We start from the raw sequence: 15,860 nt of genomic DNA, 5'->3' as shown, positions 1-15,860 counted from the left end.
GATCGGGAGCCCGATCCCGAGTCTGCGGTGCAGCGTGAGTGCCCGAGTGAAGCGGGAGGCAGAGCCGAGATCGTGTGGATGCTGGCAAGAGGAAGACTGGCTCGTCGAACAGCAAATTCCCGCCCGATGCGTGAGGAATAGCCAGGGCCAATAAGAAAAACGAGTCGGGAGCGGATCCCGAGCCTACCTGACGGTGGGGTGCTGGAAACACAACAGCGACGCTGCTGAAGCTGACCGCGACCGCGGGTGAGTCCTTAATGGAGCCCTGAAGGGGGAGAAGGGCCCGGGACAGCCAGACCTCGTGGGATGCGGGCGGCCATTTTTAGAGTCAGGCAATTCAAGGAGACATCCCCTGTGAAGTGAAGGAGCGGCCATTTTTAAATCAGGCATCATGTGGCTCCAATGGATAATGCGAGGGTGATCAGCAGCACAAGTCAAGTCAGGGAATATAAGTGGCAGACAGCACCCAAAGAGATCAACAAACACTGGCAAGTGCAAAGAAAACGAGAAGAGATCTAAACAACAAGCAGCGGCAAATGGAAAGTGCCTGATTGAGCACACGAACACAAGGAAGACAGGCCAGACTGCCCCAAAGAGGTAAACAAACACTGGCAACGGTAAGAAGCAAGCATAGACTCATGCATGAGATAGATGGAAGCAAGACGTGGACACCAATAAGCACGAGCAAAGACAAGTACCAAAGTAAACCTCAGCACCACGGGAAGACAAATAGCTGCAAAAGTGGAAGAAGTCAAGAAAACAAATGATCCAGAAGCGGGAGCAGACAAGTATAAAAGAAGTCGTCTCTCATCAACTGAGTGACTGGATGATCTGCATTAGCTTGGAACGAAACGCAAGAACACTGACAACACTGCAACGTATCATTACGGAGGCACCACCGACCACCTGCAGTCGGCACGCAACATCAAGGAAAGCGGGAATTCGCAGAGCCACGAGCCACGTATGGTACAGCTGAATGGTGGCCAGTTGCCCTCAGGAAACCCCAATCCAACTCATGGAAGCATACCGAGACAGTCGCGCCTAAGACTGACTACATACAGTAGTCACCCGGGAGCGGCGAACCTTACCACAATTCAAAAGAAGACAAGAAGAAAGTGAGGAAACCGTCCCTTGACCTCGGCATGCCAGCACATTCCACCATCATGTCGGTGAGAGAAGAAACACATACATCGAGCCCCTGCATTGGAGTGCCACCCCCAGTGACACAAACCGGCGACCAGAGTCTGGGTCCGGAATGGGACCGGTGGCTGGAGTCACTGGATGCATTTCTGGACGTTATCGGAGAGCGGAGAGATAGTAAACGTCTACTACTACTACTCCAATTGGTGGGCCACGAAGGCCGACGCCTGATCAGAACCTTCTCAGCGAAAGACACCGGAACATATATGAAACTCAAAAGGGCGTTATGTGCTCATTTCATCACGAAGGAAGATGTCGATCATGAACGCATTGCTTTCAATGCAGCACGGCGGGAACCAGGAGAATCCTTATCAAACTTTGCGACACGGTTACACAAGTTGGTACGATACTGTCAATTCAACACATTCACAAATGAGGAGGCTATCCGCCTACGGGTGATTGAGAGCTGCTCAGAACCGGACGCACAGCGCAAGATACTTCAACCGCAATTCTCGTTGAAGGAAATCGTCAGGAGGGCCAAAGCTGGAGAGCGAGCCGAAACAAGAGAAGTGTCAAGAGAGTTGCACATCAACACCAGAAGAGAAGATAAGCGAAAGGAGACCTCCCTCAGGTCTGAGCATAAGACTCAAGAGGCAACTGAAACCAGAAAACGGAAGGGCGAAGGTAGACTAGAGACAAGACAGTGGGAGAGGCAAAGTGACACAAAACACTCTGAGTCAACAACGCGAAGACAAAAGACTGGGATGATCCAGAATCATAACAGCCGCACAGACATGACCTCGGGGAGTTACTCAACGTCAAGGAGTCAATCAGCAATGGACACAAGCTATTCTGAAGAAGAGTCAAGTGAGATAGCTCACGGGAATGGAACTGATGTCAGCCTACTCAACGAGCATGATGAAAAGACAAGCTATAGGATATCGGACCAGTCATGTCAACTCTGGGAGCCGGTACACGAGCACACCCGAGCAATCTGCGGGTCACCGACTTCCACAGACAAGTCCGAAGAAACATGCAATCGTAGAAAATACCACTCCCCGGACACAGACACCAGGGCTCCCAGTGAGCCAGAAGACGAAAGAGACATCACAAAACTGGGTGATTCACTCCGACACCAGAAGGTGAGAGGCAAGTACACTCAGGACACCCACGAAAGTGAGAGAACTGGGAGGAGACCAATGACATCATACGAGAAGGGCAGCAACGAAAAACCCCGGGATCGAACAAAAGAAATACACGCTTGGCTTTCAGACAATCATTTCACTGAAACAGCATGGAAGACAGGGCGAGACACACACCCCAAGAAGTGTCCCACAGACAACTCTAAACCAGAGAGCCGTTTGTCACAGCCTACCAGTGCAAGAAGTGCATCAGTCCAAACACATTTGGAAGAAGGGTCTCATAGAAAAGCAGCGAGAGATCTCTCTGATTCAGAGGACAGGTCGGTACAATCACTAAGGTCAACAGTATCAAGTCCAAGACAACATTCATGGCACCGATCACCTGAACGGACCTTCAACTCCGAGACCACTTCACTCATCCAAAACAGCATAGTGCACGTGGGTGTCTCGGATCATTTGATTACCCCGCCAAGCAACTTGTCCGGTCTGTCGCGATCATATCCGGACTTGAGGAGGATACCATCACCCCTGACGGGGTTTGCGAGGCTGACTCCAAGAGTTGTCAGAAAAGAGGCGGCCATATGGGGCACTACACATTGGCGTGGGAAAGGACTATCTCATCACTCCGTCAAGGAGACAAGGTGTGTTAGCGAAGATGGGTCCACATCGCGGAGACAAGAAGGGGCGAGAACGGAACATGTCCATACTCCCATACTCGAAGAGTTCAACATCTTCAAACGCGAGTGGGAGCAGAGAGGATCAAAAGAGCCTGATAACTCCGTGCTCAATGAGCTCAACATTTACGAATGCGGGTGGGAACTGAGAGGATCAACAAAACCTGCACATGAGTCCCAAAACCGAACCAAGACACCCAGCACTCTACCCTCCAATATGCAGGATCGTGAGCACGAGAACATTCATGCCCTTAACCGAAGGGGTATAGGAAGTGAACGTACAAGCGGATGCTCAGGAAGACATGTGTCACGATGGAGAACGGACTGTCACTGCCACACCGAGACGTCAGCAATCACACAGCAGAACGAAACCATAACAACTGTGGAATCTGAGAACAAGCCGTTCACGCACAATGGCTCACACTTTCAAGAACGCGCTCCTGTGGTCAAAGATGTTTGTGGTGAGACGACCGAAAGATCGACCAAAGACGGACCCATCACTGATTCGACCCTGCTGATGCTTGAGGACAGAACTGAGTCTGAGCTCATGCATGGAGCCACCTTCCTGTGGCCCAAACAGACTGTCTGCCGACTCATGGGGCTGAGTGGACAATTGCGAACTTGGTAAAAGTTAATTTCATTTTGTTAAGAAAGGGGGAGATGTAGCATTGTCCTGTGCAGTCTAGTGTTTGGGAGGGCGGAGCCAGGAAGGGGAACAGGAGGAGCCGGGACCGGCTGGTGGGCAGTTAGAGTAGGGACAGGATGAGAGCTGGACGAATGTATGTCAGAGGTTTTTTTAATTGTTAATACTGGCACAGCGTGAACTCACTTGGCATTGGAAATCGAGGGAAGGGCCGTCTGTGCGGAGGTGGAGGAATGAATTGCTGAAGTGGTCGGGATGTGAGAGTGTGCTTAGGATGCGGCAGGCGACCAGAACTGGTAACGAGAAAAGCTTGGAATTGGCGCGTTCCTGGGAGCTGGTGGTACAGGCTTTAAGGGACCACATCATCGAAGGCGAGGGGGAGGATCTGGAATAGGGAGGGATTCCATGGGGATTATGTGATTGTCTGAACTTCCTGGTGGATATCATACCGCAGAGCAAGAATGATTGTTAGGACCCGCATTAGCAGCAGTTGGAGGGGGGGAGGGTTATGGGGGGAGTCGGAGGAGGGGGGGGTCTGCCGCCATGCGGAAGCTTCCCGGGTGGCCCTGGGAGGTCGTCCTAGCGCTTTCTGAGACGTGAAATTGGAGTGGCCTAGGGCTAGTTGGAGAGAGGGTTGGGTTGGTTGTTATAGGATAAAAGCGGAGACAATGTTATACCTGACTTATGGCCCGATCAGGGCAAGCACTGAGGTACCTCCAGCGTACTGGTTCATTGAAGCGCCGCCCAGCCTCCGGGATGTGGGCTAATTGGCTGTGTATTGGGTTGTCATATTATTGATTGCTGGGGGCCGCCAGTGTATAGGTTGGCTTATTGCATAGCTTATTTCTGATTTTGCAATAAAAATATATTTAAAAAAAAAAAAGAGGTTTTTTTAATTGTAAAACTGATCACATGGTAAGGGATCGCTTCATACATGCCAAGAGAAAACAAGTATTGAGAATGCCTGTATATAGTCACGTCTTTCATATAGGAAGCCGAGCTAGTAGCTTTGCTATTTACCCCAGAGGCCCACAGAGAATGCTTGTGTGTAGCTGCCATCATGTATGATTTTTCGTATGCTTTTTTAAAAAAACAATTAGGCCACCATGTATGCACGTGTGTGCACATTTGCTTGGTGGCTCTTGTGGAATTACTTTTTTTCAGTCTAGATGGCAGAATTACACTATTGGCCTTGCCCATTGCTTCTAATATAAAACAAACAAAAGCATTGACAAAGCTAGAAGGTTGAACAGCAGGTGACTGCTGGTACTGACTCCCTCCTGGCGTGTGGTTTAGTGCCTACAATGAATGAGGGGGTGACGCCACAAAAGTGCTAATGTCTGGGCGTGAACGGCGGGGTGTTCTCTTAAGGTGAAGCGTGGGGTCCTATGTTTTATTGTAGTTGGTGAATGCAGCCATTACTAGCGGCACACCTGATAGCTCCTCGAGTGAGACTTTGGGCGCAGGCTCCATTTTAAGTATTGGTCGTTCGGCCAATCGTTTAATCAAAGCATTTTTTATTTGACCGCCCTGTCAAGTAAACAGCAGCCCAGTGTTGCTGTTCAAAGTAGGGCCGCATATTAAGGTCAGTAGGGCTAAAAGCGACCCCCTGGCCATACTTTGAGAATCCAAGTTCTATAACACGCATTCTCAAAAAAATGCATAGCTGAGTCCACCTGGAGTATAGACTGCTTTTCTTTATTTCCTGGCTATTGATTGGCTGAGAAGAGCTAAACCTATTTGTGTGGCAGCCATCATGTTCTAAAATGGTGTGTACGGATGACCAATGAATCTCACTAGACGACCTGTACACATATGCCAGACATCATATAGTGCATTCTTCTAGCAGTCGGGTAAAGTGCTTAGTGCAGGCTGTGGGTCACCCAGGCGTATGTATGTCTGTATTGGAGTCTCGGTGTGCTCGGGAGTAAGTAGTCTGTTCGCGCCTCTCTGAATACACGTCAGTCTGAAGTCAGGGTCTGCGTGTGCCCCCGTCTCTGTGAAGTCAAGGTGTGCCTGTGTCCCTGTCTGTCTGAAGTGGAAGTCTGCGTGGGTCCCTGTCTCTATGTTCACCTTTCCTGATGGATCTCGCACTTCTCTGGGTAAGCTGGGCTTGTAACCTAGTCATGTTAAAGTGTGATTAACTTGGGATGGTAGGGGTTCGCCTCCAGGTGTCTTGACAAATTCAGTCTTTGGGCAAGTATTCACGACCGGGCATGATTAAAATATCTGACGCTGAGCCTCAAGGCACCATGGTTTCTCACAGTGGACCATAAGGTGTGAAGACTACATGCACATTCAATCATTGGCCTCTCTGCAGAGCGATGCTCGTATCTGTGCTAGTGTTAATGTGTGACGGAGGTACACAGCTGTCAAAATCTGGGAGCAGCATAGGAAACAACAATGCAGTGGGGGAGTTGTATGCGTGGGGGCAGGGCTTTAAGTGGGCCCGGTCTCACCGGTGCTGAGCACTGGCAGTAACTTTATCCTATTAGCATTACAAATACATTATATTTATTTTGCTTAACAAAACTCAAATTGACACAAGCTATTAACATTTACAAAGCCAATAGCTTGCACTCCTATAAATGCAATTAATAACTTTTCCATTTACAAATTTTAACACTATTTGCATTTTACGTAATAATCATTTTAATACATTTTTACAAAACATAAACAATATAAAAAACAATGTCATTTACTAGGCCATTTACTCAAAACAATGTCACTGCGAGACCTATTGCATTGTAAATGCTTGTTACTTTTGCAACGGTCATGTTATGTCCAGTTTAATTAAAACTCAGAAATACATGCAGTATGTTTTGTCAAAGTGTGCTCGTGATGGGGTTCTGTCTATGTAAGAATTGGCAAAGACAATAGGTCTCGCCTATACAAGACATATTTGCTTTGTCTATATTTTTAACCATGTTGGTATAGCAGTGTACCTCTCTGTAACATGGCTGAAAGAAAAAAAAAAGAAAAAAGGACTACCATGTGGCAAATGTTGACTGCGTCATGCCACTTTCATCTTTTTAGGTCTCGGACCGACGGCTGGCTTGCCCGCCGGAAGTCGGAGAATTAATGTCTTTTAGTGTGTGCTTTAAACCCGCCTCTCTCTTTGTCTCTCCTCCATTGGCTGGCTTCCTAAACGGAGGCCAGCCATTGGAGGAGAGAGGCGTCCCTCGAAAGAAACTACGTCTCTTTCGGATTAGGGGGGCGTGTTGGTGCTGTTCTTTCCACTTTTAAGCTCCACCCCTTTTGGGGACGGCCAAACACGCCCCCAATCCGAAAATTTTCGGAGCTTTGGCCGCCATTTTGGTGCTCGAGCAGCGTCTACCGAGGACATGAGGTACGCCTCTGCCCCCCTGTTTGTGGCGTTCTTCGTGCCATTTTTCCTGCCCCCCCTGTTTGTGCCGTTGTTTCTTGCCTCTAACTCCCTGTCTGTGCACCCCTTCCCTCCGCCCGCAGCTCTATTTTGTCCCGCATTTGTTAAGATGATATGGCACAGATTTCCCGATTACTGCTGCAAAGCGTAGCTGAAAAGCATGGTGTAATCCATCGGAGTCCTGCCCAGTGCACGTATTCTTCCTTGGCTTAATTTATGCCACGCGATTCTGTGCCGGTGAAATCAAGCGGAAAGCTCCTTTTTTTGTGTCCTCCTCCCCCTTTTGCCTTTACCGCCCCTTTCTCTCCTTCACAGACCGTCTTGACGCAGAGACTGTTTAACTTAAGTGCTGTTCGTGGAGGCTGCATGACAAGTTCTGTCCCTCGGCCGGCTGCTATTCCTGGCCGCCGTGCTGTGAGGCGCCCCAGGCACCCTGTGTGAACCAGTGCTTGGGGGAGTGGGTCTGCCGGCAGAGGGGCGCCTAGAGTTAGGGACGTGAAGCAGCACCCCCACTCCGTCTCCTTCCTGAGGCAGGTCACACATGGCGCGTAGGCAGAGCCAGGCTTTCAAACACAGGGGCCTCACCAGCGTCTGCTCGTGTCACCGCTAATTTGGAGATTAAGTGGCTGCATTCCGCCCTCTGCCCCGGCGGCGGGGCTCTGTTTCAAGAGGACGCGAAGCAGGACCCTGCTTGTCTTCGAGGGGCAGCATTCATCCTACCTTCGCTCCACAGACCCCTTCCAGCTGTCGCAAGACATGAAACCGCCCCTCACCCCTCAGACCCGAGCCAGGGAATCGAGCCGGCCTAGGGAATGTAAGAGATGGCCTCAACTCCCCTCTATGTCTACTGAAAAAACATCTGTATTGTTTAGTTGTTGTAATTTTATAGCGCTTCTTAGCCCTGATGAGGCACTGAATCGTGGTGGTTATGCTCGCTATAGGTGGGCTTTAGAGTTAAGCTGTTTCGACAGAGGAGTCGTCTTTCCATGTGCTGTTCTTTTTGAAAGTTGTGCTGTCAGTTTACACCAGAGTGCTCTATTTTGTCAATATATGTTGAGCTTCAGTTGCATGAAGTCGGACATGTACTTCTAATGAGCCTATGGTTTTGCAGACGACCTTGAAGGTTGGTTTCTAGTGATGGGAGCCAATGAAGAGCTTCTATTGCCGGTGAGATGCATTCATACACATGTGCGGAGAGTATTTTTTAAAGTTTTATATTGCACCAACTCGGCCCAAGGGTATTGAAGCCCTTTATGTGAGCCCTTTACGTTTTTTTCTGTTTGTATCTCTTCCTTGTGTGACTTTACAACTTGTGCATTTGCAATTTTTTCTGTTTGTATTTTTTATGTAACCCATGTAATCCTAAATCCTTATGTATCACAACTGGTTCTTATGTAAAGCGCTCTGACTCCTTCTGGTAATGTTCGCGCTATATAAAAGCGCGTTAAATAAATAAATAAATAAATAAACTCAAAGATGATCTGGCCGAGGGAGATTTCCTGACATGCCGGTAGGACCGGGACAGAGTCAGTAGAAAATCCGAACAAGCAATGTCCTCGTTCCTCTGTGCCCACATGCCAGACGAAGGACCCCTCAGCGGCAGTCCCGGCCAGTGAATGCCTCCTCAGGACACACAATAGACCCTGTTAAATGTATTATGTCCCCGGTCACCCAACCCACGTGCGGCTTATCACAGCAGCTCCCATCTGCGATAACAAAGCAGCACATGCTTCAGTTAACTCCTGTTACAATTGAAATGCGCCCGACAACAGCAGCAGCAACACTTACAAACCACACTAAGCCAAAGTCCACCAAACATATGCGCTCCCACAACAATAAAGATAGCTTCTATTTATATTGCACTTAAAGGTTGTGGAAAGCATAAGCTTATGAAAGCTATATTAACATACGAGAAGTGCATGGATGCGTGAAGAAAACAAAACTTTCTCGCAAAAAACCAAGCTTGCGCACAGGAAATCAGCCCCCTATAAAAAGCGTATCTAAGTAATGCTGCTGCCTATCGGACATCGCTGCAATTAAAAGGACAGATTACAAACAACACGGCGCAGACACCAACAATGTCGTCATAAACTGGGATGCCTCACACAAGGAGGAAACAAAGTGAACTCCAGACACAATGAATTCCGGCATTAACAGCAAACCAAAAGAAGAAAGTATAAAACGAAACCATGCGACCTCTGGCATTTCACGATAGTGGTGGTGAAGTAGGGATGAGAGGGGCACCCTACTCGAAGTGGGCACAAAGAAGCACCCAAAGTGATATATATATATGCATACGGGCTCTAGGACTCCCGTAGGGACTTGTGGTGGGCAGTGGCAGTCAGGATCAGCAAGATCAGGAGAAAGAGCTGGTGGGGACAGTCTGATGGTGCTGGAACTATTGGTGGCACATATTTAGTGTTAGCAACCCATTATATCCGGAGTCTGATGAAGTGTACCCAGTTGGGGGCAATAGCTCGATATTAGGGTACTCACAGTTGGTTGATGGCATTCTGGGAGATGACGGCATTCTCGGAAAAGTAGGGGATCATCTTCTGCCCGCAGCAGGCGCACAGGCTGCAGCCACACAGCTAGCACCCAGGGTCATCTGGAGCTCGGACGGGGGGCTGCGGCCTATTCAGACCGCGAAGCCCAGAGAAGGGCGACCCATTCCGGGCGTGGGGTCCGACGCTACGGAAGAGTGGAAGCCATGAAACCGGCAGCCCGGGGCTTGGCACTGGATCCCAGTGTCTGGTCTTAGTTACACAGCTCGGACAGGTCGGTGAGTGGGTGCTGTCAGCTTCCCATGAGGCCCCTGTGGGTTTACAATCCAGATCACAAGGTCCTCTATTGGCAATGTAAATGACAATGCCATTTATTTAAAAAAAAAAAAATCATGAGCAATGCCAATAGCTCTACCTGTAATAATGCCGAGACCATTGCATTGTAAATGCTTGTTTTATTTTCATCCCTGATGGGCAGCTGCAGCACTGCTGTGCAACACGGTTAAAAAACATTGACAAAGCCAAATGATGTATTTTAGGCGAGACCTATTGCCAATGCTTGTTATTTCCTATATTTGTATCGTCTAACCATCCGTTAAACTTGTAGCAGTCTTGTCAGAAATGAAAGAGCGATTGACTTTAACACATGTGATGGAAAACCCCTCTGCTCAAACTCTTCCGTTGACTCATGAAATGTGGCAGGCAGAAGGGTAACTATTTGTGTTTGGGACAAAAGAAGGCACACACGTAGTTCTACCTCAGTCTTTCACTTCCAGGCTTTCGACCCAACCGTGCAGCAAGTTCTCAAATACCATTAGGAAGTAAAGCTGTGAATCATCCTTAATATGCACCTTGAATTACAATGTAAGCTACTCCTACCTGGCAACTGAGGAGGATCAATCAGCATTTTGTCACAGGAGTTGGATCCATCGGATTCCAGGGATTCCTGCTCCTCCTTCTCATTGATGGAAGCACTGGATGAGGACGAAGAGGAGGGAGACAGTCCTAGCCCTACGAATCTCCCTTTCTTACCACAGATTGAACAGTTTATAGGCGTTGCACTTGGTCCTTTAGGGAATGGGGCGTCTTCCTTGCCGTAATTTCGAACTGCTCCACTGTGGTGTACAGAACGCTCTCGCTGCCAGATGTAATGCATCGGTGCAATGGCCATTACCTAAATTAAGAGAGAAACGTTTTTAGAATTGTCTATAAAAATGTTTTAGCAAAAAAGTCACCAGCATGAAAATATAATTTACTATCTTATTCACTCAGATTACTGAAACTTTTCAAATATTCATGCGGAGTTTTTAACTCAGACTACATGAAGCTAAAGCAAAACATTGCTTAGATACAAATCTAATGGGAATACTGAAAATATTTCCATTCTTGTGCACCTCTCATGCTAGCCTGCTCCCATCACATCTAGACACAGGTACTGTACCCAAACCAGTGCCTTAAATATTGCTTCTCTGTGAAAACAAAGGCTAACTTCATCAAATCTAATGCTCCCATACATCTAATTTGTGATGGATATGTCTAAGTGCAGATTCCTTACCTGTTGAATTCCCCCGGGTGCCAGGGGTCTTGATGGTGTGGGACACGACACTAAGCTACAGGCATTGTACATGCAATCTTCTCCCTGGACAAATTGGTGCTTCATTTTTGCTGACACTCTCTTGCACGTGAAAAAATCCATCACTTTCCCTGCCTTTTTTGCTCCACCTCACCCTTCTAAGGAAGACAGGCTTCAGCAGCTAGATCCAAAAAGATCTACATGGATCGCATGACAGAGCACTAGGTGGATGATCAGCTTTTTATTGTCTTTGTCGGTGCTAAAATGGTGAATGGTGATCCAGTAGCAAACATTTTCCAGATGAATCGTCCTGTGTATAAAAACATGCTATGTCCTGGTAAAAAAGGAGGCTTCAGATGGCCTTCAGGCTCATTCCACCAGAGCCAAGGCTTTGGACATCTGCCAGGTTGCTACATGGGTGTCTGTATACATCTTCACCAGGCAATAATATCTGTTCAATTAAATCCACAGGAAGGGCCAAGGCCAGTGTAATCCACTCCTTAGACCCTCCATCTTTTGGTAGGTGCTGCTTTGGTATTCATGAAAACTGTGAGGAATCAGCGGTAAAAAGGTGCCACCGAAGAAATACAAATTCATTACTGCCCTCACTCCTCTCTGTCCTTCATTATGAACTCCAGAAAGATACTAAGTTAGATTTTGCATGCTGTCACTTGCAATTTGTCACAATCGAACCACGTTAAAGGGTGCATAAAGAAAGTAACCGACTTCAGCAAAAAGGGGGTCGCCTATATTGGGCTCCATGCCATTGCTTCTAGAGGCAGTGTGAAGTAAATGAGGAGTCTGCTGAGGTTGCCACCCATTAGAAGCAAATGCTGTGAAGAGTACTGGACACAATCTGGCACCTGGGGGAGTTGAAAAGGCTAGGAATATGCAGTTAGATAGAGTATCCTCCAGAAAAAGCATTACTAAAGGCACGTAATTTGTCCGACTGATGGTGCAAATAATGCCCTTTTAGGGGTTAGGCACGTAGTGAAGAATTAACATATCCAGGTATACAACAATCACACATTTAAATACAACCTTTATTTTGCACTGATTACTTTACCATTTAAAATGAATTAAACCTTCAACATTAGGTCTTTTTCAATAAGACAGAGGAGTGTGATAAAGAAGAATTAGTTGGGCTATTCAGATCAGTTGCTGTGGCTGCAATGATCCATTTACTGCTTTTGAGACTGCAGTATTAAGCTGTGCTGTGAGGTGTATACTTTTTAAATTGATAGCAGTTGAAGAGACCTCCTGATGCAAACCACATTACTCTCTTGATACCTAGCAAATTAAACATTCCTGATCAGAGGCGAAGGTGGTGGCTGGATCGGAATTTGTGTCACATGAGCCTGGCACATCGCCCTTCTTTCATCCATGCAAGAACTGATGCTGCAAAGAGTTGCCCCACCTTCATAGTGTCACACGGTCGGATAAATATTTATTAAGTAGAATTGTAAAGGTCTGTATGTAGCTGTTGGGTTCCTTCAGATTGCTGATAATGTGAGCACCATTAAGTTGTGCAATGTCTACTATTTAAGCATATTACGGGCTGTTCGGTTGTGGTGTGCGCTATAAAGTCATTATCCCTATATTTTTGTGTGGGTTTTAGAGCAGCTTATAGGTGCACCCTGTGGGAACGATATAACTCAAAAAACGTAGGGGCATATTTACAACCCCACTTTTTGTGACACACTGGCAGCTTATTTTTCTGCCCCATATTTACCAGGACAGGAAAAGCTACCCTGTGTGGCTTTTCCTGTCCTTGTAAATACGGCCCCTTTACACGCGACACTTTGCGTGAAAAGGGCGTTCCATGGGTTTTGCTGTGGGTGTTCCCACGCAACACCCATGGAACCAGACACATTTCCAGATTTACAAGAAATATTAAATCTGGAAATGCGTCTCAATGCTACGCCTCCCCAGGGGAGGCATAGGGAGGCGCAATGAGGGGAAATGTATTCATTTCTCCTTGTTGTTTTCCTCTATGCGTGCTGCATTCTGCAGCACACATAGAACGAGGAAATAACCTCTAATGATTTTGTTTATGTACAGGAAGGTGTCCCTTATCCAGTATTGGGGTATCTTTCATAGATTCACATGCTTAGAATAATCCCCGCCGACGAAGTGGGAGTCTTGCGTTATAATAAAATATATACATAATAGTCATAAAAACACTATACAATAGGCTACTATGGACAGCAAAGTCACTACATTAGCCTATCTTAGTCATTTTGTAAAAAGAACCACATTTGGAACACAGCCAATCAGGCTGCAGCACCCTCTTAGAACACTCCACAGAGAGGCAAACCCTCAGATTCTTCTACCGCACGTCGTGTTATAGGGAGTCTCCCTGAGCTCTGCTCAGTTTTCTATAGCTATGTCTGATTCTTCTAAGAAAAGCTTATTTTTGCCTTGTTCTTCATGTGGGACGAAGAGACTACATTTTGAAGATCCCCACAAGGAATGTATTTACTGTCTTTATCCAGCACACAAGGTGAAAGACTGCAGGATTTGTAGAACCTTCCCTGCCAAGACTTTGAAAGACAGAGAAGGAAGATTGCTGGTTTGGCTGGAGAAGTTGAAGGCTACATCTGATGTCGTTTCAGGAGATGATGGCAGTGTTTGTCCTCAGGTGTCCACCCCTCTAAGCAAGAAGAGAGATAGATCTGATGATCGCCCTGAGCAACAGAGTAAGACCTTGAAGAAGCCTCATTCTGAGACTGGTCACTCTTCTTCTATAAAAGAGAAGCTTTCATTCTCTTCACAGGAGAAATCTGGTGAAAAAGGATAGATTTCTGTGAAAACTGCCTCAAAACAGCACAAAACTAATTCTGAGTCTATCAGAATCCTGCACCATTGACGACGAAATCTCCTCAGACGGTGAGTGCTTCCTCTACGTCGACGAGAACATCCCGTCGTCGGCGATTGCTTCGTCGACGACGGCATCGTCGACAATTGATATCATTGCCTGCTTTGTCGCCGTCGACGATACAAACGACGACGACTACTCATTTCTCGTCAATGCCTACCTCATCGTCGACGGGTCACTTGCCGTCGACGCTTCCACCGTCGATGATGACTCAACACCCGTCGATGACAGCAGCGGCTTCGATGACTACAACATCGTCGATTGATGGTTTTTCCGTCAACTACGTCGATGATGACCACGTCGACGGTAGCTTCTGTTATGGCTATCTAAGCTGGTACTGACTCACCCTCTATGTACATCTCGTCGACGCTGAAGTGTAATAGACCTGCATCTTTACAGATTACACCAGTTTTGACATAAAAATTGTTGTCGTTCCAATCGTCAACAAACTATTATCAGGACGTTTCTCACATTTCAATTACAAAAAGGGGGTGGTGATGGACAGAGTACCTGAGTTAATCAGAACACTCCTACCCAGTCAACAGATCAGGGCTTGATCCATCACCGTTTTTTAGCTCACTGCACCATCCCAGTTCAGAACCTGGCTATATGCAAATTAGTCTGTCCCTGGCCCAGTGCATCATGGGAACAGGGCAGACCAAACTACCAAGCCAATTCTTCACTGGAAAGGAAACAAGCTTCCGGGGACCGGTTTCTGGCATTACAGCCGTCTTCGGCCCGGCTTGCTTGAATCCTGATGGTGCAATGAGCAAGGGACTCATGTCTGAGCATACCCTTCCACACTCATGGTGGCCAAAATAATTACAAAAAGGGGGTGGTGATGGACAGAGTATCTGAGTTAATCAGAACACTCCTACCCAGTCAACAGATCAGGGCTTGATCCATCACCGTTTTTTAGCTCACTGCACCATCCCAGTTCAGAACCTGGCTATATGCAAATTAGTCTGTCCCTGGCCCAGTGCATCATGGGAACAGGGCAGACCAAACTACCAAGCCAATTGCATCTTCATGCATTGTTTCTGGATTCACAGAATTCAAGGAGATAGATTCACCTCAGGATTGTAGAGATATTCTTGCTAGAGCAAGAGCTCCTTCTACTTTAAAGACTTACGCTTTGAAATGGAAACGATTCTGGTCTGGGTGCAGTGACAAAGATATACATCCTTTAAGATGTTCTCCAGAAAAGGTTCTGCCTTATCTTCTATCGTTAGGTAAGTTTGGTCTTATGTTTACGTCGGTTAAGTTACATTTAGCGGCCATCTCGACCTACAGACGTTCTGCAGGAGCTGCATCCCTTTGCTCTAATCGCTTGATCAAACAATTTCTATAGGGGCTTTTCAGAACTTTTCCACCCGTCAGAGCTCCTCCTCCAGAATGGAGGCTTAGGGCCAGATGTAGGTAAATTCAATTTAGTGAGTCCTTAATAGCGATGTTTACCGAATCGCTATTAAGGACTTGCTAAATTGAATGAAGGTAGGAATCGCAAAAATATTTGCGATTCCTTAATATTCTTTAATTGCGAATCGCATTTGAGATTCGCAATCAAGGAATACCACCCCATTGATTCCTATGGGCCTTTTGGCCCATAGGAATCAATAGGATTTGCGCCCGCATTTTGCGAGTAACCGAGAGGCACTCACAAATTGTGGGCACAATTTCAAGGGTGCAAGGGTTCCAAAACGACACCTGTTGCAACCCTGAAATGTGCATGTGTGCACATGTGGCGCACATACATGCCCTAAGGGCATGAATGTGTGCCACATGGCACTTTAAAAAAAAAGCAAAAAAGTGCTTTTTTAAAGGAAATCGCTAATTACCACGTTGGTGGTAATTAGCGATTCTATAAGGCTAAGTGCATTTTCTTTTGTGCTACTTGCATTGCATTTCAGGAATAACAATT

At 46.9% G+C, this 15,860-nt stretch overlaps 1 protein-coding gene across 3 annotated transcripts in view; it reads right to left on the bottom strand.

Moving 5' to 3' along the window:
- Positions 1–15,860, bottom strand: part of SPDYA (speedy/RINGO cell cycle regulator family member A) — a 656,819-nt gene that overhangs the window by 136,083 nt on the left and 504,876 nt on the right. For all 3 annotated transcript variants that reach the window (XM_078647510.1, XM_078647512.1, XM_078647511.1), the window contains one exon: positions 10,368–10,662. In XM_078647510.1, coding sequence (XP_078503636.1) covers positions 10,368–10,662 — 295 coding nt within the window. The remainder of the gene's footprint in view (positions 1–10,367; positions 10,663–15,860) is intronic.

This window comes from Lissotriton helveticus, chromosome 6 (assembly GCF_964261635.1).
Source record: "Lissotriton helveticus chromosome 6, aLisHel1.1, whole genome shotgun sequence".
Lineage (NCBI taxonomy): Eukaryota > Metazoa > Chordata > Amphibia > Caudata > Salamandridae > Lissotriton > Lissotriton helveticus.
Note: the sequence above shows the minus strand (reverse complement) of the source record. Positions and strands in the feature narration are given on the sequence as shown.